This window comes from Lontra canadensis, unplaced genomic scaffold (assembly GCF_010015895.1).
Source record: "Lontra canadensis isolate GAN:19392208 unplaced genomic scaffold, GSC_riverotter_1.0 scaffold53, whole genome shotgun sequence".
Taxonomy (NCBI): domain Eukaryota; kingdom Metazoa; phylum Chordata; class Mammalia; order Carnivora; family Mustelidae; genus Lontra; species Lontra canadensis.
Window position 1 is genome coordinate 8,111,822 of NW_022631047.1, and position 23,406 is coordinate 8,135,227.

Sequence of the window (23,406 nt, forward strand, 5' to 3'; positions counted from 1 at the left end):
TTCTCCCTCCACTTGCCTCTCCTCCTGCTTGTGCTCTCTCTCTCTGACAAATAAATAAAATCTTTTTAAAAAATGTAGAAATTCTAAGCCATCCATATTACCATCTTTAAAAAAAAGGAAATCACAAACATTGTTATTTAACCCCTACAAACCTCAGAACACATCACAAGACAAACATTTCTTACAAGATCATCATTATCACATCCAACAAAATTATCGGTAATTTTTTGCTATTGGCTAATACCCAGTCCATACTCAAACGTCCTCTATTGCCTTAGAAATGTCTTTTTACTTTTGGTTTGTTAAAATCAAGATATAAATAAGATACTTGTTATATTTGTTTATTATGTTTCTTAATTAAGCCTTTTAAAACCTTTTCTTATGGAAATTTTTAAACATATACAAAAATGGAGAAAACTGAAAAGAAACACTATGTATCTGTCTCCTAGATCCAATAATCTTCAACATTTTTCCAGTCTTGTTTTATCTATTCCCTTACTTACACACACATATATGCACACACACACGTGTTTTAAAATAAAAATAAAATATACATAATATAAAATTTACCACTGTAACCATTTTCAGGTGTGCAATTCAGTGGTATTAAGTGCATTCACAGTGTTTTGCAACCATCACTACTGTACTCTCCATTTCCAGAACTTTTTCATCTTCCCAAACAGAAACTCTATACTGATTAACTATAGGTCCCCATTCCCCTCTCCCTTCAGCCCTAGTAACCTCTATTTTATTTTTTGTTTCTATGGATTTGCCTATTCTCAATGCCTCAAATAAGTGGAATCATACAATAATTGTCCTTTTGGTCTAGCTTATTTCACTTAGCATAATTTCTTCAAGGTTTGTCCATGTTGTCACACGTGTCAAAACGTCATTCCTCTTCAAGGCTAACAGGCCCACACTTTTAAGTCAGATTCAGGTTTAATTGTTTTAACAATTTATTCATTCATTCTATAAAGGCAGCCTACTATGTGTCAGTGACCAATGTACAGTCCCGGCCCTTAAGGAGCATCGTATATAATAGGGCAGCACACAATCAAAAAAGCAATCGTAAGAGAAACTGTTAAATGCTACAAGATCGTAAGCACAGGATATTATGGAGGAGCCTCTCTCTCTTTTTTATTTTTAATTTTTAATAGATTTTATTTACTTAGAGAGTAGGGAACAGGGAGAGCAGCAGGCAGAGGGAGAGGGAGAAGCAGACTTCCCACTGAGCAGGGAGCCCTACACAGGGCTCAGTCCCAGGACCCTGAGACCATGACCTGAGCCAAAGGCAGATGCTTAACCAACTGGGCCACCCAGCTGTCCCACAGCAGCCCCTCCTAATGCAGCTTTGAGAAATTATTATTATTATTATTTTTTTGAAATGATTTTTAAAGAAAGGGATAAGAAGCTAAGACTTGATGGGTTGAAGTCATTCATGAAGGAGAAGAAGAATAGAGAGTAGGATTCCAGAATAGAGGAAAAAACAAAAAAACAGGAAGCTTTCTGAGAACTGGATCAGTTTCTGAGTCTGGATCAGGAGCTCAGGGCAGGAGTTAAGGGGACACAATAGTTGAAAATGAAAAAATGAGGAGACATCAGGAAGATCTTTATAAGCTGTTGTAGAGTTTAGACCTTCTCCTAAAGGCAATGGAGAGCCATTCAAAGGCTTTAAGGCAGGGGATTACATCCTCAGATTTGTGCTTCCAAAAGATTTCTTTGGTTACAGAGAATGGTTTAGAGAGGATCAAGAGTGAAGGCAGAGGCCAGCCAGGAAGATACTGTAGGAGCTCAGTACAAAGTTAATTGGGCTGAGCATGTGACAGTGGAAAGAAGTAGATATTATCCAGATACAGTAGAGAAGAACAGTGAGTCCTGTGACAATTGACTGGCTGCAGGTGTCGGGGGGGCGGTGAAGCGGGGAGAGAGAAGGTAAAAATGACATTCAGGACACTGGCTTAGGTGATACAGGGATAAGGACAGCAGGCCTTGTGTTAGGAGACGCAAGAGGAAGGTCAGGTCCCAGAAGGAAGATGCCAAGTTCCATTTTGAATAGGTTCTTGGAAGACCTATAGAGGTGATGTCCAGTGGGTAATTATGTTTGCAGACCTAAATTCCGGGCAGACATTGAAGTAGAGGTATGAATGTGATGGGCAGCAACACATGGAGTTAGGAGAGGCAAAGAGAGAACAGTCCCCCATGCAGCTTTGGCATATCATCACTCTTACCTATATGGCTTTTGAGTTCCAATAGCAGGACTGAGCTCACTAACATATAAGGGATCTTGTAAAAGAGTAGCTTTCTAAAAGAGAAAAAAATATGGGAATAGTTAGAATTTTTTTAATTGAAAATCAATTTCTCCTGCTTTTAGTCAGTATCATATATCTGTTCCTTAATTCCTGCTATAGTACATGATTTGTTTATGTAAATAATGCCACAGGGCATTGTTTTTCCTTATAGTTTTAAAAAAGTTTTAAACATGACATTTGCTCATTATAAAATAATCTATCAAAATCAAATAGTCCAAAAATGCATAAACTAAAAGATAAAATTTCCCTGTCTCTCCCTACCCCTCCCATCCCACTAATCAAAGTACCTTACTATACACCTGAAACCATAGAATACCATACATTATACTGAGATTAAAAATAACAGTAACAACAGAGTACCTTACTATATTATTTTCAGCTTGGCTTATATCCTTTTAGGCATATAAAAACATATTAATTATAACATATACCTAGAATATATTACATATTAGATGATATATTTTATAATATACACTTAATACTAGTTAATTTATATCACATATATTAATCTGGAACTTTTTTTCCCACTTACTCTATGGTTTTTTTTCCTATCTGTGTATATAGGTTTACTTCTCTCTTTTTAATGATTACCTAGTATTCCATGGTATAGATTATAGAATAGTTTTGTTAACTACTCCCCTATCAATAAGGTTATTTTTCCCTTAAATCTTTTTTTTTTAATATTTTATTTATTTATTTGACAGAGATCACAAGTAGGCAGAGAGACAGGCAGAGAGAGAGGGAGAAGCAGGCTCCCTGCTGAGCAGAGAGCCTGATGCGGGGCTTGATCCCAGGACCCTGAGATCATGACCTGAGCTGAAGGCAGAGGCTTAACCCACTGAGCCACCCAGGTGCCCCTTTCCCTTAAATCTTTAGTGTTGCCATTTTCCATTCATTATGTGCTCCCCCAAAATGGGTCAGTAGTGTTCAGCAAGTTCTCTAAATAATCTTTTATTTTATGTTGAGACCTAACAGATGGGTCAGAATTTCTGAAATGGTACTGATTTATAACTCCAAACAAACTTACCCCTATCTTATTCCTTAATATCAGAGCAGGATGGTGGGTGGATGGGCAGGGGGGAAGTAAGTGCTTTTTCTCACTACTTTTGTTTTTTATAATCTGTTTTTTTTGTTTTGTTTTGTTTTGTTTTGTTTTGTTTTGTTTTAAGTAGGCTCCACACCCAACATGGAGCCCAGCCCAGGGCTTGACCTCACAACCCTGAGATCAAGACCCAAGCTGAGATCAAGAGTTGGATGCTTAACCAACCGAGCCACATAGGCACCCCATTTTTGTTTTTTAAAGTAAGCTCTACATCCAGCATGAGTCTCAAATGACCCAAGATCAAGAGTTGCATGCTCTACTAACTGAATCAGCCAGGTGCCCCTGTTCCCCCTCCTTTTATCATTGCTTTCAGTTAAAAAAAAAAAAAAATCCATCTTATTTTTCCTCTCTAAATGTTTGTGTTTATGGGGGTGCCTGGGTGGCTCAGTCAGTTAAGCAACCAACTCTTGCTCTCAGCTCTGGTCTGGATCTCATGGTTGTGAGGTCAAGCCCCACATTAGCCTACTTTTAAAAAAATGTTTACATTTACTTTAAATCTAGAATTTTAATTTGGGGATACTCCTTAGCTATTTAGCTTTCTAGCACCTGTCTTCACAACATATGAGGGGCAAATAATTGCTCTATATTGTTTTTGTAGAATTTGAGATGCTAAAGAACTCCGATGTAATTATTGTTGGTGAAAGTTACAGATAAAATGGGTTACTGAAGGAGACTCAACTCTTTGGAAACCCTTAAAATCAGAATGAGTGCTAATTTCTCACTGGATGGTTTAGGTTTACCTATGAGAGAGTTAAAATGCCCATTCTTTTTTCCCCGGTAGCATTCCCCTACCTCAATGTGAATGATCATTCTGGATCTCAAAGCACAAGAGATCAGTTAGCCAAGATAATTCTGACCGATTTAGGGGATGATATATTTTTTTAATTCCCTAAAACTTATGAAGGCATCACCAAGAATAACCAAAGTCATCAACATGATGATAGAATTAAACAGTGTCACAAAAAAGTCACAACTTTTTAAATGTTTATATTGAATTAATATCTTATTCTTCCTAGAATGAATGCTAACTTGATTTATCACTTATGTGTGAAATAATTGCTTACCCATTTCCCATCTTTCAAGGGATAGAACATTATTATTTTTGAAAGGGGGAAATGGCTGAGGGAAAGGGAAGAGAGAGAATCTTAAGCAGACACCACGCCCAGTGCAGAGCCAGAGGCGGAGCGTGATCTCACAACCCTGAGATCATGACCTGAGCCAAAATCAAGAGTCGGATGCTTAACCAAGTCTGAGCAACCAGGGCGGCCCAGAACATTGTTTTTCAATGATGGTGTCTACAATTCAAAGATAACCCCCTTCCACCCACATTTATTTCAGTGGAAAAAATCAGACTACTTAAGTTCAATTCTCAGCTCCATGCAAGTTGTGCAAACTTGCATATATTATTAAATTTCTCAGTGCTTTAATTTCCTCATCTACAAAACGAGAATAACAGTCCTACTCCCAGGGCTGTTGTGCAGATTAAATGAGTTAATGTACAGAAAGCATCAAAGCAGATCCTACCTGTTAATACATGTCAGTTATTGATTTTATTATCAAAAGGGCTAGGAGTTTGCCTATCTGACTTGCCCCAGCCATGCCTCTGCAGCAGAGTTAAAAAGTAGTTGAGCCCTGAGTGTTGTATGTAAGGGATGAATCACTGAATTCTACTCCAAAAACCAATACTGTATGTTAAATACCTAAAATTTGAATTTAAAAAATTTTTTTAAATAAATGAAAATAAATGTTGGTTAATCTTTTGATTCACTATCAACTAATAAACCTTAACCATCTTATTAAAAAATAATCATAGTAATAATAAAATAAATAAAAAGTAAAAAGTAGTACTAAGACCAGGAGTTAGTCAAGTCAGGGTAACATAAACAGTCATTTTGAAATATTTAGATAGATTACGTTTTGGTTTTCCTATTAGAACATATGTGGCCTCCTTTCAGTAGGCCAGGGTTTCCCCTCTATCGGTGATTTGTTTACATTCTTAATTTGGAAAGTACTGTTTAAAAATTTAGGAGCCCCTGGCTGGCTCAGTTGGTGGAACATGTGGCTCTTGATCTTGGTGTTGTAAATTCAAGCCCCACGTTGGGTGTGGAGATTACTTAAAAATAAAATCTTAAGGGGCGCCTGGGTGGCTCAGTCAGCTGAGCATCTGCCTTCAGCTCAGGTCATGATCCCAGGGTGCTGGGATCGAGTTCCGCACTGGGCTCCCTGCTCAACGGAGAGCCTGCTTCTCCCTCTCCCTCTGCCTACTGCTCTGCCTACTTGTAGTTTTTGTCTCTCTGTCAAATAAATAAGTAAAATCTTAAAAAATAATAATAATAACAGGGGCATCTGGGTGGCTCAGTCATTAAGCATCTGCCTTCAGCTCAGGTCGTGGTCCAAGGTCCTGGGATTGATCCCCACATCAGGCTCCCTGCTCGGCGGGAAGCCTGTTTCTCCCTCTCCTGCGCCCCCTGCTTGTGTTCCTTCTCTCACTGTCTGCCTCTCTGTCAAATAATTAAATAAATATATGTATGTATATATATAATAAAAAATAAATAAAATCTTTAAAAATAAAAATTTAAGGAGGAATTTTGAACATTTGACATTTAAACATGAACCATTCTGAACTGTGCTATGAGACAAAACTTAAGAGTTGCCCTGAAATCTTTCAGTTTTTAGTCATTCATAAAACCTCCTGCTTCCCTAGCTTCTTCTGAAGGAAAAGAGCCTTTCGTATTTCCTTAATATTATTATGTTGGCAGATCAATAATAAAAATTATGTATCTTTGAAGATAATTGAAAAGGATCATGTTATTCAGGTGTAATAAATTACTTATTTTTAAACTGATCCTGTTATATAAGAAAAAGGTCCCTTAATGAGAGTTCTGACTCTCATTAAACCCACTCTATAATCTTGAGTAAGTCACCTAAAATATTCAGTTTCCTCATTTATAAAATAAGGTACTTAGACTAGATAATCTCTATAAAATTACCTGCTCCTGTAACAGTGACTCCCATTAACCTATTTTTTCAATAGTGCAGCTAAGAAATACAGAGACAGGGTGCCTGGGTGGCTTGGTGGGTTAAGCCTCTGCCTTCGGCTCAGGTCATGATCTCAGGGTCCTGGGATCGAGCCCCACATTGGGCTCTCTGCTCAGCAGGGGGCCTGTTTCCCTTCCTCTCTCTCTGCTTACTTGTGATCTCTCTCTGTCAAATAAATAAATAAAATTTAAAAAAAACACAGAGACACATTGACAATGTTGAACTTTTTGTGGGCTCTATGCTCTCTGAAAGCAGAAATGGCTGAGAAATCACCCCAGCCAACTGAAAAAGACCACCCTGCTCACAAATATTTCAAGACCTTCTCAGGAGACCCTTATTGACCCACCTCTGTAAAACCCCTGGTCCATCTCCCTTTTCTTTAAGACACTCCTCATTAATGAGCATTTTCCTTCTTGCGCTAGCCTGAATACAGTCAAATCCGTAATTGTCCAGTGTGTTTATCTTTCATATTATTAAATTCCAAGGGTAAATTTCCAAAATGGACATTTTGGGAAGCAGGAAAGGTGTGTTTGCTTTAAAAATACTCGAGCCAGGGGCGCATGGCAGGCACAATTGATTAAGTGGCCACTCTTATTAGTTTTGGTTGAGGTCATAGGGGATCTTGCTGAGGACAAGCTCCCAGCTGAGTGGGGAGCCTTTTCAGAATTCTCTCTTTCCTTCTGCCCCCCCACCCCACCATCCCCCTTGCCTACACACTCTTTCTCTAAAATAAATAAATAAATCTTTAAAAACAAACAAACAAACAAACAAACAACACTACTCCAGCCAAAGTTAACTTATGAGCACACTTACTATAATATAATTGTTCCATGAACTTTTTAAGTGCAGAAATATTGATGAGGTTGTGGAAATAATGTACAAATGAAGTTCCGATGCCTTTTTCTCTAGGTTTGGGTTGTTCTGTAAAGGGGAGGCCAGGGAGGAATTTCCTAAGTGAAACTCATTTCCGTTCCCATTGCACTTGAAAGGGATTTCACTTAGAGAACCTTTGTGATCTGGAAGTCCCTTGGGTTCTTTTGTGTTGGTTGTGCAAGATGGCATGGTGACAGCCTTTCCAGGGGCTGATGTGGACTGACAGCTCCTCCTGGAGGGGGTCGGTAAGGGTCGAAGGGCACTTTGGCCATGAGAAGACAGCTTCTTGAGGTCTGAAGGACAGAATGTAGAGTCCTTGGATGGTGTTCTGCTCTCTTGGTGGTACCTGTCAGGTAGAATTTAGTATTAAACATAATATTCACAATTTAACAGTAAGGAACAAAGAGAATCCAGCAGCCCAATTGTAGCAATTTAAGACTCTGAAGGTAAATTAATGTTTTCAAATAAAAAGAAGACTTATTAAGAGAAGGGAGTGATTTAATCTCAGTTGCTTACCTACTGACATGGTTGGAGGTATAGTACAATTCTTCATTATACTTTCCTGCTTTCAGAAATAAAACTGTACCCAATGTCATTTAAAGCACTTTCTATATCTAAAGGATTGTGCCTATCCTTCACAGAACCCCAGGATTTCCAATGAAAGCACTTTTTTTTTTTGAAAGCACTTTTTATTCTGCTTTTGAAACCTGACTCTTCTTTCATTGTGCATTTTAAATGGATCCTGTAAAGAAAAAACTACTCATATGGAGTTAGGAAGTGAGATTTTTTTTAAATGGTGTTTTCTTGAATTCGTGTCTTGCTAATAGTCCTCTGATTTTCCAGTGTCATTGCAAAAGTATCAGCACATTTTTCAGAATCAGTCCTGTGTTCTACCCTCATTTTCCTTGCTCTCCACCTTGCCATGACCATTTCTCTAAGTCTGCTACATGAGGAAGCAAGTGGGAGAGGCTAAGAAGTTGTAGGGTCATGATGACATCTAAGGTCCAATCCTGGCTCTGACACTCAGTGGTTTTGTGATTGTGGTTGACCTCAGCTTGCTTCAATCTCCTAATTTTAAAACAGGAACCAATAATAGCACCAATCTCAAAACCTTCTGTGAAGATTAAATAAGAAAATATATGCAATGTGTTTGTAACACTGGAAGCACTCTGGAGGTGCTAGCTATTGATACTATCCTATATTGCCTTGGATTACTGGTTTATCATTTTAGAGTAAAATATGTTGTCCTCTTAGAACATTGGAACCTTCTTGAAAGTGGAAAGCCACTTTGTTTTTCTTAGTCCTTAAATTAATTTTAAGCACGTATAAAATCCATTCATTCTCTATACAGTTTTATGAACTGTGTTGAGTTCCAGCCCTCAGCTCTCCCTGCCCCCAGTATTGCAGGTGCATGTGCACGGACACACGCACGCACGCGTGTACACACACACCTATAAAGTAGCCACCTCAGTTTGTTCGTCCAAATTCCATCCCCTTAAACAGCCACCCCTTGCCAAACCCTCAGGCTTAAGGATACGCACACTGGCTTTGTGGTCCCAGCATGTGATCTGTTTAAGAGCATGAGCAATAGCCTCCTTCCTGCATCCTTCTTGCCCTGGGATCAGCACATGGCATGGCCAGATTTTAAACACACAACTGAACAAATTCCCATTTAACCCACCACCCCCGAATGCTGCTCAGTAATTATCTTACCTTACCCTGTTTTTCCGTAGGATTCTAGTATTATGCAACAGTATTATGTAATAGTATTATCCAAGTGTCTAAGAATATAAGATGCTCACAGTAAGGATTTTCAGGTGAATGAATATGTCCAGCTCAGACATGGATGATACGTACTCCAGTTCTCTTTTTAAAGAGATAATTTCTCTTTATTCCTTCAGATAATATATTCTAAAATTTTCTCTATGGAAATTGAAGAGCATTAAATAACCAGTATGTAGGTTGTGCTACAAAATGTTATAAAATTATGTTAAAATGTTCATTTCAGGCGCAATCTATGTTTCATATAAAAGCCCAGCAAAAATAGTTTCAGGAGGTTACAGAAAATCTCACTTGAAGTGACTGTTACTTATTCGGTTATGTGAAAGATCTATTATTTTGGAGGGATAAAAAGGATTTCTAAAAAGGATTACCTTTTTGGCAGCGTAAATGAAACTACCATGGAAATTATAGCTTCATCAGTTAAGCAAGCCAATTCATACAACTAAACTGTATACTCATTTGAAATTCAGTAATGCCCATCTTTACTAGTCTGATTAAAGAGTAGTTTGTTACTAAGCATGAGTTCTAGAGCCTTGAATTTGCACACATGTCAGCTTCATATTTATAGAGCTAAGTTGCTAAATGTCAAGAGTTCTCCTAATGAGCTGACTGTGTATCTCCAGGGAGAGCCCAGCCACATCAAGAGATGAGAGAAGTAGGAAAGAGAACTCCAAAATCAAAAGTATGCACAAATGACTTTTCTCCCCCTTTTCCCTCTGCATCAAATACAGATAAACTCCTTGAGACTGAAAATGTTGGGTCACAGTCCAAAAAGCAACAGGCAAAATGGAACCGCTTCACAAAAACCTGTTAGTCTCAAGTTCAGCTAAGAATAGGAAGTACACACATGCTAGCATATTGATACTCTATGAAGAAATAAAGAAAAATGGTAAATTAGAAAAGATGGGTATTTGATTTAAGAAATTCTTGAAAAGGATAAGAAAGAAGTTAAAAGAATATGAAATGGAGAGTTTAGTTTTCACAGCTAGAAACTTATCACATTGAAATAGATGGTCAGATTAATATGCTAAAAATAAGAAACAAGAACAATAGAGAACAATGATTCTTCTATAAGAAATCCTATGCAGACCTAGATCTCAAGATTTCTTGAATAAAAAATTCCCCTATGAAGAGGTGCCTGGGTGGCCCAGTTGGTTAAGCATCTGCATCTGATGGTTAAGCATCTGAGCTGAAGTTCAGGTAATGATCCTAGAGTCCTGGGATGGGGTCCCACATTGGGCTCCTTGCTCAGCAGGGAGCCTGCTTCTCCCTCTGCCTGCTGCCCTCACTGCTTGTACTCTCCCTCTGTCTGACAAATAAATAAATAAAATCTTTAAAAAAAATTTCACTGAATGGGCTCAGTAAACAGTATAGAAATGACAGAGAAAGAGTTGATTTTGAAGATAGATGAATAGACGTTATCTGATCTGGATAACATAGAGAGTAAAGATTGAAGAAAAACAGGAACAGAATTTCGGGTGACTGTCAGGCAATATGAAAGGTCTAAAATTCATGTCTTCAGAGTCCCAGAAAGAAAGGAGGAAAAGCATGGTACAGAAAAAAATATTCGAGGAGTCATGGCCAAAAAGTCTCCAAATGTGGCAAAAGACATAAACTTACAGATTCAAGAAACTCAATAAATCCCCAAAAGATAAACTCTAAGAATTACTCACCAGACACATCATAATCAACTTGCTGAAAATAATAAAGGAAACTCAGAGATACTAAGAACTGAATGGCAGTACATGTCAAAATACATGTGACTCAGATAAAATATATTTTACAGAAAAATCTATAGCTGCTTTTAACTCTGAATCCTGTTTAAGTACTAAGGAGAAATTTTTCTTAAATTAAAGGCAGTCAACAGCTGTATGCATTCTATTCAAGATTTTTACTTGCATTCAGGGGGAGAGAAGGGGTGAAGTACACTTACTCCATCTTGACCAGAATCAAAACCTTAATTAATTTTATTACATCAAAATTAAAATTCTGTTCAGTAAAAGATACGACACAAAGCTAAGAGACAGCTGACAAAATGGGAGAAGATAATGTCTAAAATCAACAAGCAGATTCATAGATAGAATGAACGAAGCACTTCTGAGTATCGATCCCATGGGAATTTTCAGACAGGTCCATGAAGGGAGGAAAGGAGGAGGGAAGAGGAAGAGAGTGATGTGGGAGAAGAACCCATATTGATTCTACCCCGATGCTCAGTATGTATTTTTATATTTTTATAAATGTAACTGAGCAAAGAATACTAATAATGATAAACTATGAGCAAGTTATGTACACAAGAATATAGCTGTGTCATGTTTTCAGAGCCAGTTTTGAGAATGATGAAGATGTAAAAATGTAATATAAAAATAGTTTTTAGAGGCCTTGAATCCTGTCTCTTGAGCTTCTAAACGTTCCAGGTCCCTGTACTTACACATATGGTATATTTACATAAACACAGGATTGGTCTTCTAAGAGAACAATAGCAACTATTTTGGAAGAAATTCTTAGAAAATTAATATTAAAAAAAGAAAATTAATACAGATGGTAACTTGTGCCAAATTATTGCACAATAGCATTTTTATTGTTTAAATACAGTAATGTTATTAGAATAGAAAAGAGGAAAATTATTCCATTTCCAAGGCTTGACAGAGATCACTAGTCTGAAGATGCCAAATAAATGATTGCTCAGTGGCTGACTTACTGATAATCAGCAATAACAGAAAAATTAACTTTTAATAAGGACTAAGTGTCACATGTAGTGTAAGTACTTTACACGTGCATGATCGCGCCCTCACATATCACCCCTCTGAGAAAGGAGCTGTCATGAGCTCTAGCCTCCCCCGAAGAGTAAAGTGTGGGGAGGATAAGCCCAAGGCAGTCAGGTTTCAAAGTCAGTCAGTGTGACTGCAGAGCCTTAATGCTTATGTACTACGTGGAGAGAGAGAGCACAGCTCCCCTTTTCTATTTCCTGTCAAGAAGTGCAGCTCCTTAGAGAATAAGGTTCACGTTCTTGGTTTCTCCCCTTCCTTCTAGTTTGCTAATGGTGTACAATTAACCATAGCACATTCTCATTCCATTAGGACTGTCAGCCCTACTTCCATTTATTAAACAGATCAGTGTCTCCAAAAGCTCATATCCTTCCCCTTGCCATGCATGATGCTTAGAAAATCTACTTTTAAATTTTCACTAGCCAAATATCAGTAGAGACTATACACATCGATGTAAACTCAGATCAGAATCCACTCTCATGGGTATGGGCCTGACAAGACCTGGTCTGAGACTGAAGCATTGTCGCTATTTCTTTTCATGGATTATTCAAGGTGAACTCAATTAAATTTATATAAATCTTCCTCTGCACTGATGCTGTAAAAGCGTTCTATTGATCTCAGCCTGTCTGTTTCTTTGCACTCACAAGCAGTAGGCAGTCTTTTTTCCCCCCTGCAGCTCTAGGGAACTTTTAAGTAGGTCACAATACTTTATTTCTACTTGAAATAATCTAGTGGGGTTTTCTCCTGTAAAATGCATATGAGAACCTGGAGCCATCCACTGGTGAAGAAGTACGTTAAAGCTAGAGAAACCTAAATACTGAGTCTCGTCATCAGAGATCACTAGTCTGTTTTCCATCCCTCAGGTGTTAAAAGACCTGTTGTTTACTATTACCCTGAAAAGGAATCATACTTATGTAAGTCTGATGTCCCAAGATAACTGCATCCTTCTTATAACTTGCAGCTTCTCATAATTAGGCCTAAAACTTTACACCTCAGAGGTGTTTCAAAGCTCTGTATATGATAACATTCTTTGGTCTTCTAATTACTGTTTTCTATCCCAGCCTGCCTTTTGTTTATGCTTTTGACTCATGTGTTTAATTATGGAGATGATCGTGTTAGAAAGCTGTGGGATGGAGAGTAGACCTGGCTCCCCCTCATCCCCTTGATTTGGAAACTACTCCTTCCCTCCACACATGAAATGCCCAGAAGCTGCCGTGTTTTTAAAACATCTCTGACCTGTTGGCTGGGGTGGATATTTTTCAAGCTAGGGCATCAGAGACCCTCCCAGGATTTTAAAATTTGATGCAAGAAAGTGTGTGAGGTAGCCTTTGTCTGGTGGTGGGAGCTGTAATGTGAATTTAAGACAGGTGGTAACTTTGTTGGTTGCCCCATGAAAGACATGGTATTCCCTGAGACAAAATGAGGCTGATCTACCAACATCAGAGGGTACAAAGTCCTATGCCCATTCAAGTCTCCAGTTCCCGCTATGCTTCATTCTTACCGTTCCTGCATTCTATTGTTTGGCTTCTATCCTTTGCTGATTTCGCCCACTATTGAAAATCTAAAATTGAACACAGAACCCAGCAAGTAAAGTGTGCCAGATTAAACAAGTAGGTAGGTAAATCTACATTTGTGTCTGTATTTATGTCTATTCCTCTATACGTCTGTTGAATGAGTATTGAATTACCTGAGTGGTCCCAGTTATTCCAGCAAATTCCCCTTTTAATCTAAGCTGGATAATTGCTACTTCTAACAGTTCTGACCTCCACGATAACCTAAAACAGCTACTGCATTACATAACATTAATCAGAAACCTCTTTTATTTTTCTAAATTGGAAGAAAACAAGGAGAGTATCAGAGTGGTCTAGAAAACCTGGGACATCAATATGCCAAAATGTGGAATGAAGGATATTGAGTCTGAGAGCATGCGGATGGCTGTTAGTGGGATCGCCTTTCCCTCACTACTTCTAGTTACGAAGGCCACATTGGCAATTTACTTAGTGTCCTGTGACAACAGACAACAGAGACCCTTCCTCCCAGAACTAAGAAGTCACAGCACTTAGGGCAACAATGGAATGCATCAACCCGTTTAAGACATGCTTTATTATTTCATGGATTTAGATAAAATCATGCTTCTCCAAGCCTATATAATAGAAGCAGGCTAGGTTGTAAAGAACATGATGAGTCATTCAACAAATACGAACCAGCTATGATGTGCCAGGCACTAGGCCAAGCACTAGAAATATATCCGTGTGCAAGAATGTCCAGGCCCCTGCTCTCACGAGGCTTACATTCTAGTGGGAAACAGGAATTAAGGTATAGACACGTAATAACTCTATGTTACATTTATGACGGGGCTATGACATAAACAGAGCACTCTGAGAGCACCTGTGTGCGTCTGTTGGAGGGTCGAATGCTTTGGACAGGTGATTAGGCAAGACCGTCTGAGATGTGGGCATTCAAGCTAAGACCTGAAAGATGAGAAAGAGTGAGCTATGTGAAAAGCAGTGTTAAGAGGAGAAAGGAAGTGGAAAGGCCCCGCAGTGGAAGAAGGGGGAGGTGCTCCAGCCTGTGTGGTGAGCACTGGGTAAAAGGACTGGGGATGAAGCTGGAGACAGGAGCAAAGACCAGGTCTTGCAGGGCTGTCTAGATGTGTAAAAAGTTTTATTTGGGGGGCAATGGGATACTGCTGAAAGGTTTTAAGCAAAACAAAAAGGGGGGCGGGTCATTTGGAAAATGCCAGTCACTTTGGGTTTAAGGTGAGTAACGGATTCAGGAGAGGCAGGATGGTAGCTTGTTTGCACTGTTATTAAAGCAGTCTGGCCACAGACTGGGTAGCTTATAAAAAAAAACAGAAAATGTATTGCTCCCAGTTTGGGAGGCTGTAAAGTCCAAGATCGGGGTGCTTGGTGTGGTCGCCTTATGGTGAGGACCCTCTTCCTGGTTCCCAGTCGGTTCCTTCCTGCTGTGCCTTTTCACCGTGGAAGGAGCTAGTCAGCTCTTTGGAGCCTTTTCTCGTAGAGCACTAATCTCATGTCATGAAGCCTCCACCCTCAAGTCATGAAGCCTCCACCCTCAAGTCATGAAGCTCACCTCCCATTACTGTCAACTTTGGGGGTTCAGATTTTAGCATAGGAATTTGGGAGGGACATAAACATTCTAACCACAGCAGAGACCAAGAGTGGAGAAGCAAACCCAGGTGAGAGAGGACAGTTGCTTACCCTGGAGGACTGTGAAAACAGAGAGCAGTTGATGGATTATAGATACATTACGATTGTAAAACTCAGGAATCTCAGTTATCCGGGAGTCGATTGATTACTTAACCCAAGATTTCCTGAACCTTGGTAGCTAGCTAACAGTAGGGAGCTACCAAAAATGACTGTTGAGTCCCAGCCCCAAAGCTTAGGATTCAGTAGTCTGAAGCCCAGAAGTCTGAACTTTATGAACCCTTGAGAGATTCTGGCACGAGGCCAGACTTGAAAAATGTCTGGATTTGTGGTGTTTTTCCAGCTGACCTTTATTCCCAAACCCTGCTTTGGGCTGTCTCCTCACATCCTCACATGGCCAAGCCTGTGTACTCATCTCAAAGCAGGAATGACTCTTTAGGAAGCAACAATGAGCGTCTCAGATTTTGGCTTCCTGACAAGCAGGTTCAGGCCCTGTAGACAATCTAACCTCCAGCGGCTTGATGAAATGAGCTCTGCTATTGAACAGACTAACTAACTAACTCTTACTAACCTTGTTTGGGATATTTAACTTTGTTGAGAAAGTTTCCCAAAAATGTATGGTTCTGTTGTCTTGTAAAAGGCAGAATAGCTATCCTATGCATAGGCATAGTTGGGGTTCTTCTGCACGTCACAGGGCCCTCATTATGGTAGTCTAGAACTGGAGCCAGTGAATTGAATTGGCCTCAAACAGCAGGCTCCCAAAGGCAGAGGCTAAGGGGAGAGTGGGCTGGCTTTCTGCCCCTCATTCCGTCAGGTTTTCAGTAGTTTCCCACCCTTAGCAAGCCACCAAAAAGAAATGCATATACTGGGTGCCTGGGTGGCTCAGTAGGTTAAGCCGCTGCCTTCGGCTCAGGTCATGATCCCAGGGTCCTGGGATTGAGTCCCGAATTGGGCTCTCTGCCTTGGCGGGGAGCCTGCTTCCCCCCCTCTCTCTCTGCCTGCCTCTCTGCCTACTGGTGCCTCTCTGTCTGTCAAATAAATTAAAAAATCTTAAAAAAAAATACATATACTGCACAAACAGCTGGTCTGTGCCTACCAAAGGAAAAAGAGTTTCCTAATCACCACCAGCCCGCCTTTGCTGCCCTTTTTAATGGAATCTCTTTTATGAAAATTCTGGAACTATCACTGGCTCCAGGAAGGATCCAAATCCTCCTCCATATATACTAGTGCTGAGATTAAATTTCTACTAATTTTTTTTTTTTTTTCTGATTCAGGCCAGGATGAAGTAATAGGAACTAAATATGTACTCTCACCTGAAAAAAACAAAAACTGGGAAAACGTACATTAAAAAAAAATAAAAACCGCTTTTAAGACACCAGGCGTTGGACAACGTAAGACAATCATCTCCAAGAGGTGGGAAACAAACAAGGTGAGACCTAGCAACTGCCCCAGCTTACTGTCTTAAAAAAATTTCTAGGACATAATGCAGGGAGGGAGAGTTGTTGATAATGGTGATGCTTTTGTGGGGGGTACACGTCGGAGAAAATGTATCAAACTGTATGTTTTATTGCAGTTTACTGTGTGTCTGTTTTTGTTTTGTTTTTTAAGATTTTATTTATTTGAGAAAGAGAGAGAACACAGGGATGGGCAGAAGAAGAGGGAGGAGCAGGGTCCCTGCTGAGCAAGGAGCCCAATGTGGGGCTTGATCCAGGGCCGTGGGATCATGACCTGAGCCTAAGGCAGATGCTTCACCGACTGAGCCACCCAGACGTCCCTACTGTATGTCAATTTTACCTCAACAAGACAAAATTCTACTAAGAACTTCTTTCCTTGAGCTTCTGGCTTGGTTTCCTATTAAAATGGAAATCCCACTAAAGTGGGAACAGTTTTAAATTCATATCATTACGTTATCACACTAGGGAGAGCAAGGGATAGGGATACTACTAGGAAAGGTGAGAGAGGATTGCAGAGAGAGGGGAGAGAGCGCACCGGGCCCCAGGAAATGCAAGGAAACTTTTGTTGACAGATGGAATTAGCAGGGGCGGTTTGGTAGAAATGTGTGCTGGTGGGTTTTTCATTGCCTAATAAAATGAGGAGTGTTACAGGAATTTCGTGGACAAGAGCCAGGGATGCTCTGGTCCCACAATGGGCGGGAGTTGTTTCATGACAATAAGTGCTCCCACACAGAATGCCAATAGCACCCTGCTGAGAAACCCTGGTGAGGGAATTCAGTGGTGCAGGCTGGTGGTCCCTCCCCCACGCCCAGCATTACAAAGGGGTCTCAGAGTGCTTTCTGAGCTACGGTTTGCAATGCAAAATAGAACACTTACTGATCAATCCTGTTTTAGCTAGTTAAGTTTCCTGATGTTACAGCTGCAATTATAATCAGAACCTCTGAACCCTTGTGAACACTGACAGGAACACACAGATCATTTTTTTTTTTTAATTTTTAGGTTTTTTTTAAAAAGATTTTATTTATTTATTTGACAGAGAGAGAGAGCCCACAAGCAGGGGGAGCAGCAGAGGGAGAGGGAGAAGCAGGCTCTGGCTGAGCAGGGAGCCCAATGCAGGACTCAATCCCAGGAGCCTGAGACCATGACCTGAGCTGAAGGCAGATGCTTAACCGGCTGAGCCACCCAGGCAACCCTTATTTATTGATTTTTAAATTTTTTTTCTTTAAAATAACCTCTATGCCCCACCTGGGGCATGAAGTCATGACCCCAAGATCAAGAGCTGCATGTTCTACTGACTGAGCCAGCCGGGAACCCCAGGAAACTCCTTTTTAAGTTTACACCCAGACTTCTCTCCTGCCTACCAGACTGAAAGGTTAATTTCTCAATGAACTGAACCGCACCACCTGAGGCCTACTAATACCTCAGTCTTTTTTTTTTTTAAAGAGAGAAGGGGAGAGAGCAAGCACAAGCAGGGGGAATGGCAGGTAGGGGAGAAATGGGCTCCCCACTCAGCAAGGAGCCCAATGTGGGCTTCGACACCAGGACCCTGAGATCATGACCTGAGCCAAAGGCAGAGGCTCAACCAACTGAGCCACCCAGGCACCCTAGGACCTCAGTCTTAACCTGTCTAAACCAGCCTTGGGTTTGCACCCCTCCTGCCATCCTTATTTCTCTGAAAGGCAACCCCTTGCAGTAACCCCAGCTTGAAACTACAGTGGTTTCTCTCCCATCTCTCTCGTGTTCAGTTGCCAGTCTTGCAGAGTTTGCTTCTGAAATATCTCTCCGTCCATCCCTTTTTCTTTTTTTCTTTTTTTTTAAATATTTATTTGTTTGTTTGACAGAGGTCGATCCCAAGTAGGCAGAGGCAGGCAGAAGGAGTGGGGGAAGCAGGCTCCCCGCTGAGTGGAGAGCCTGATGCAGGGCTCGATCCCAGGACCCTGAGATCATGACCTGAGCCAAAGGCAGAGGCTTAACCCACTGAGCCACCCGGGTGCCCCATCATCCCTTTTTCTTTACTCCCTTTGCCACTAGACCAATGCAGATTATCATTACTTCCCACCAATCTGGTTTCTCCTTGCTTTAGTCCATTTGAAGCACAACTAGTTATTTTATCAATAGTTTCCTTACAACCTAAGAAAGGGCATACAAAGTCTTGAGCTGGACTTTAAGATTCTCTCAATTATGGGCCTAGTTTTACTTTCTAACCTTATTCATGGTATTCGTGTTCTATTTTAATTTTAATTTTTTTTTTACTTTTTATTTTATTTTATTTTATTTTATGTAAGCTCAGTGCCCAAAATGGGCTTGAACTCACAACTGAAATCCAGAGTTGCATGCTTTGCTGATGGAGCCAGCCAGGCACCCCCGCCCCCCCCGTTGTATTTCTGTATCACTGCAGACTGCTTCCCTTTCCGGATACATGCTCCATTTTTTTCCTGCCTCTTAGATTTTATTATCACTTCCAGCTGCAATATCTCCATCTTCATGTGCACTATTTTTTCTTCAACTGTCACTCTGACATCTTGACTTCCCCCCAAAAACTGAATATAACCTTTCCCCTCTTCAAAGCTCTTTGGCAATTCGCTCAAACTCACTGATGACACTTAGCATGTGTACTCTGTATTATCTATGTTTGGGCAAATGTCACATATTCTAGTTAGAATCAGCTTCCCAAGGACAGGAACTATGCCTTACTCATCTTTTTTGTTTGTTTGTTTTTTTACAGGGCCTAACATAGTGTCCTACACAGAACAAGAGCTTAGAAAATGTTTTTTTTTAATTTAACTTTAATTATTTAGTTACATTGTGAAATCTATATATTCCATTGATATGAGAAATATTATATTTCACTATTTAAACTAACCGGATTTGAATTTAGAAGAACTCCCAAACTATCTTCTTCATTATTATATATATGAAATAAACAAAACTCAGTCCAAAACCATTAGTAGAGAAAAAACATTAAAATGAGCAAAAAGATAAGTTTTGGTCAGCAAGTTAAAAACATACTCCAAACAAAATCTCACCTGAGAGAGGATTCATTCAAATTTCTGGGCTCTTTGCCTCTCCAAAAGACAGAGCCATTAATCTCTTCTTTGACTAAAAAAAAAAAAAAAAGGGAAAAAGAAGTCATTTGATAATTCATTACATAATTTGATTGAGTTTGTTTAGAAATTATAATTACACATACTGATTTGATGACTGTTCATAAATCCTCGCAAAAACTTCCAAGTCCTGGGGCATCTGGGTGGCTCGGTTGATTAAGCATCAAACTCTTGATTTCATCTCAGGTTGTGCTCTCAGGGTGGTAAGATCAAGCCCCACATCAGGTCGGTTCAGGTGGGAACCTGGTTAAGATTCTCTCTCCCTCTCCCTCTGTCCCTTCCCAACCTCCTCCAAAAACAAAACAAAACAAAACAAAAACCTTGCAAGTCCCAAAGTATAAACTGGGCAGCATGATGGGACAAAAGGAATTTTGGCTTTGATGTTAAAACATGTGCTTAAGGGGCACCTGGGTGGCTCAGTGGGTTAAGTCTTTGCCTTTGGCTCAGGTCATGATCTCAGGGTCCTGGGATCGAGCCCCTCATCAGGCTCTCTGCTCATCAAGGGGCCTGCTTCCCCCTCTCTCTCTGCCTGCCTCTCTGCCTACTTGTGATCTCTGTCTGTCAAATAAATAAATTTAAAAAAAAAAAAGGAAAACATGTGCTTAACTTCAGATTCTTGTAAAAAGTTACTTTATAGTTTGCAAGACTTTCCAGTTACCTTTTCACTCTGGACTCAGTATATATATATTTTTTAAGATTTATTTATTTATTTATTTGACAGAGATCACAAGTAGGCAGAGAGGCAGGCAGAGAGAGAGGGGGAAGCAGGCTCCCCACCGAGCAGAGAGCCTGATGTGGGGCTCGATCCCAGGACCCTGAGATCATGACCTGAGCCGAAGGCAGAGGCTTAACCCACTGAGCCACCCAGGCGCCCCACTGGACTCAGTATCTTTTTTTTTTTTTTTTTTTTTTTAAAGATTTTATTTATTTGTCAGAGAGAGGGAGAGAGAGCGAGCACAGGCAGACAGAATGGCAGGCAGAGGCAGAGGGAGAAGCAGGCTCCCCGCAGAGCAAGGAGCCCGATGCGGGACTCGATCCCAGGACGCTGGGATCATGACCTGAGCCGAAGGCAGCTGCCCAACCAACTGAGCCACCCAGGCGTCCCTGGACTCAGTATCTTAATTTACAAAAAGGAAGATGATAATTCTGTGAGTGAAAATAAGATAATGTGCATAAAAAGGACTTGTGTGGTGCCTGGTAGAGTAGTTATACAATATACCTTAGTTTAATTTAAAGTGAAAATCAAAGAGCCAATCATAACATCAAGAACACTGTCGTGTCCTCCCAATTATGTGTGTAGTTTGTTTGGAGGGACAAACAATAATAGTATCTGAGAAGTGTTCTGCATGAGAACCAAATTTACATTTCTGTAGGCTACTGCAAGATGTCAGTATGGTCCTCACATTCTAAGCTCCAGTGGAAACTCCGTGTTTCCTGTCACCATCTCTGCATCCCTGCGGAAGGGTTGGAGTTAGGGGATGCACAGGCCAAACAAAGAGCCAGGGAGAGAAAGAGAGAAAGCCCTGCTCCCACAGAGAACGCCTTCTGGGGATTTCCCTGGCTCTGTCCGCAGCTTCCTTTCTTGACTTGCTTGCTTCCCTTTACTCCTTCCTCTCTTTTAATTTTTTCCGTTTATTTTTAAGTCAAAATTTACACAAAATGAAATCAAAATCGTAAGTGTGTTTGCACTGTGTTTGACCCCTTTCCTTTTGAACTGCTCTACAAAATTCTCTTTCACTCCCGTGGTTCTGAGAGGATCCCAAAGCACCTCCATGCTTAGAAGAAAGAACCCTTTTACCGAAGAGAGCCAAAGGTGATGCTGGAGGGGATTCTATAAAAAGATAGCTGGAGGCTGTGGGCGGTTTTCTGGCTGGCTCTGATCTAGACAGATGAGGTCAACACAGCCCCCTTGAAGTCCGGCATATTTCATCAGATTTGGAGATCACCTGGGGATGTGAGGCCAAAAACCTGATAAGTGGGAAACTGAGGGGCGCTTGGCTGGCTCAGGGGGTAGAGCATGTGACTTTTGATCTCAGAAGTGTGAGTTTGAGCCCCATGTTGGGTATAGAGATTACTTAAAAATAAAATCCTTAAACACACACACACACACACACACACACACACACACGAAAGTGGGAAACCACAGCTATGCCGTGACTAATGGAAGGACCAAGCTATAGTGGTCTTCTGACATTTTGTCTTCCCAGCACCTTCCCTTCTTTAAGGGGCTGGCCTCTTCTACAGTATGGGTGCCCCATCTTTATTAAAATCAAAACAAAACAAAACAAAACAAAAACTGCTCTTTCCAATGAAATTAATGATAATTCAGCTCTAGTGCCCCTCACTTGCACGATTTCCTTCCAAAGTCTTGAGAGGCCATAACAATGTGTGTGCATGGCCAAATGTATGGTTTTATTGTTCTTTTTTTTAAGATTTTATTTATTTATTTGACAGACAGAGATCACAAGCAGGCAGAGAGAGGGGAGGGAAGCAGGCTCCTTGCTGAGCAGAGAGCCTGATGTGGGGCTCGATCCCATGACCCTGAGATCATGACCTGAGCCGAAGGCAGAGGCTTAACCCACTGAGTCACCCAGGCGCCCCTGGCCAAATGTTTTTATTAAATACGTAAAGGGAAGACATTTTAGCCACAATCATTCAAGACCACAGGTCCTTTCCACTTCAGTTTTCCTTCTGTCTCACACTTCCTCTTGTCCGTAGAGGAATATGTTTGTGATTTCTTCTGCCTATATTTCTTGGAAGTACTGCAGTTGTTATGATGTGGGAAACAAAGGCAAAAGAAAAAATTAAATTTCCTTGCTACTTACAGCCCATTGACAAGTCCTTGAAACAGGTAGAATGACATTCCTCTAGGGATTCAGCTGTCTCAATGTTAATATACTTTGTTAAGGGCAAAAGGCAATCTTAGCCCAACTGCCCCCAGGATCCTATAAGTCTTCTTTAACATATAAAAATTCCTTTGGAAACTTCTTTTATTTCTACCCTCCGAGATATATGGCACCAATCATCCTCCAAGCATATGACCCACTGATATACATCTGAAGGGTCTCATGACTAAGGTTTGACTAGACAGCAATAAATGACTTTTTCCTAACGACAGCTAGCCCCCTCAAGTTCCTGGAAACCTTGTTTCCAAAATTCCTTAGAGACTTACGCTACCCCTAAGCCCCTCCCAACTTCAAAGTATGTAATCAATTACCCATCACAACCCCCGTGCAATTCTTTCTGCCCTCAGATTCTGTCCCCATGTTTGAAACAAAGCAAACAAACAAACAAACAAACAAACAAAAAAACAAAAAACCCCAGCTTTTTGCGCTGAAGACATTTCAAGAATTCTTTCTTGACCATTTGCTCTGAACCCCAACATTTCCAGATCAATTGTATTTGGTGTCTTGACTCTTTTCCTTAAGGAAGGCTCTGCAAATTGTATGAGTTTTTAGTCCCCACAAAATCTGGATCCATCCCTATCCAAGCTGTAGCTGAGTGGTCTGGGGGTGGGCTCTGACCCAAGTTGGGCTGATCAATGTCTCCCTCTAGGATTGTGACATCTGGACATGACAGGCAGAACTGGGAGTCTTTGAAACTGGCCATATTGAGAAGAAAGTCCCTCACAGGCTGTTCAGGCCCAGGAACAGGCCCCCGGGTTTCTGGTCTTCCACTATTGGGTTTCTTCTGTTCCCCTCTTGATTCCCTAAAAGACTCAAAATCCTTCAATAAATTCTCTTTGGCATTAAGTTAGGCAGAGTGAGTTTTTTCTACTTGAAAGTGAAAAACTTCTACTAACTATATAAGT

The 23,406-nt window shown here is 40.5% G+C and overlaps 1 protein-coding gene and 1 long non-coding RNA gene across 5 annotated transcripts in view; one reads left to right on the forward strand and one right to left on the reverse strand.

Moving 5' to 3' along the window:
* Window positions 1-23,406, reverse strand: part of CUNH12orf56 (chromosome unknown C12orf56 homolog) — a 92,948-nt gene that overhangs the window by 30,248 nt on the left and 39,294 nt on the right. For all 4 annotated transcript variants that reach the window (XM_032874656.1, XM_032874655.1, XM_032874659.1 and 1 more), the window contains exons 3-5: window positions 19,518-19,590; window positions 7,264-7,669; window positions 2,229-2,302 (exon numbers count right to left, since the gene is read on the reverse strand). In XM_032874656.1, coding sequence (XP_032730547.1) covers window positions 2,229-2,302; window positions 7,264-7,669; window positions 19,518-19,590 — 553 coding nt within the window. The remainder of the gene's footprint in view (window positions 1-2,228; window positions 2,303-7,263; window positions 7,670-19,517; window positions 19,591-23,406) is intronic.
* Window positions 1-23,406, forward strand: part of LOC116877744 — a 64,254-nt gene that overhangs the window by 3,797 nt on the left and 37,051 nt on the right. Inside the window, exon 2 of the long non-coding RNA XR_004384703.1 lies at window positions 16,312-16,466. This is a non-coding gene — a long non-coding RNA (uncharacterized LOC116877744). The remainder of the gene's footprint in view (window positions 1-16,311; window positions 16,467-23,406) is intronic.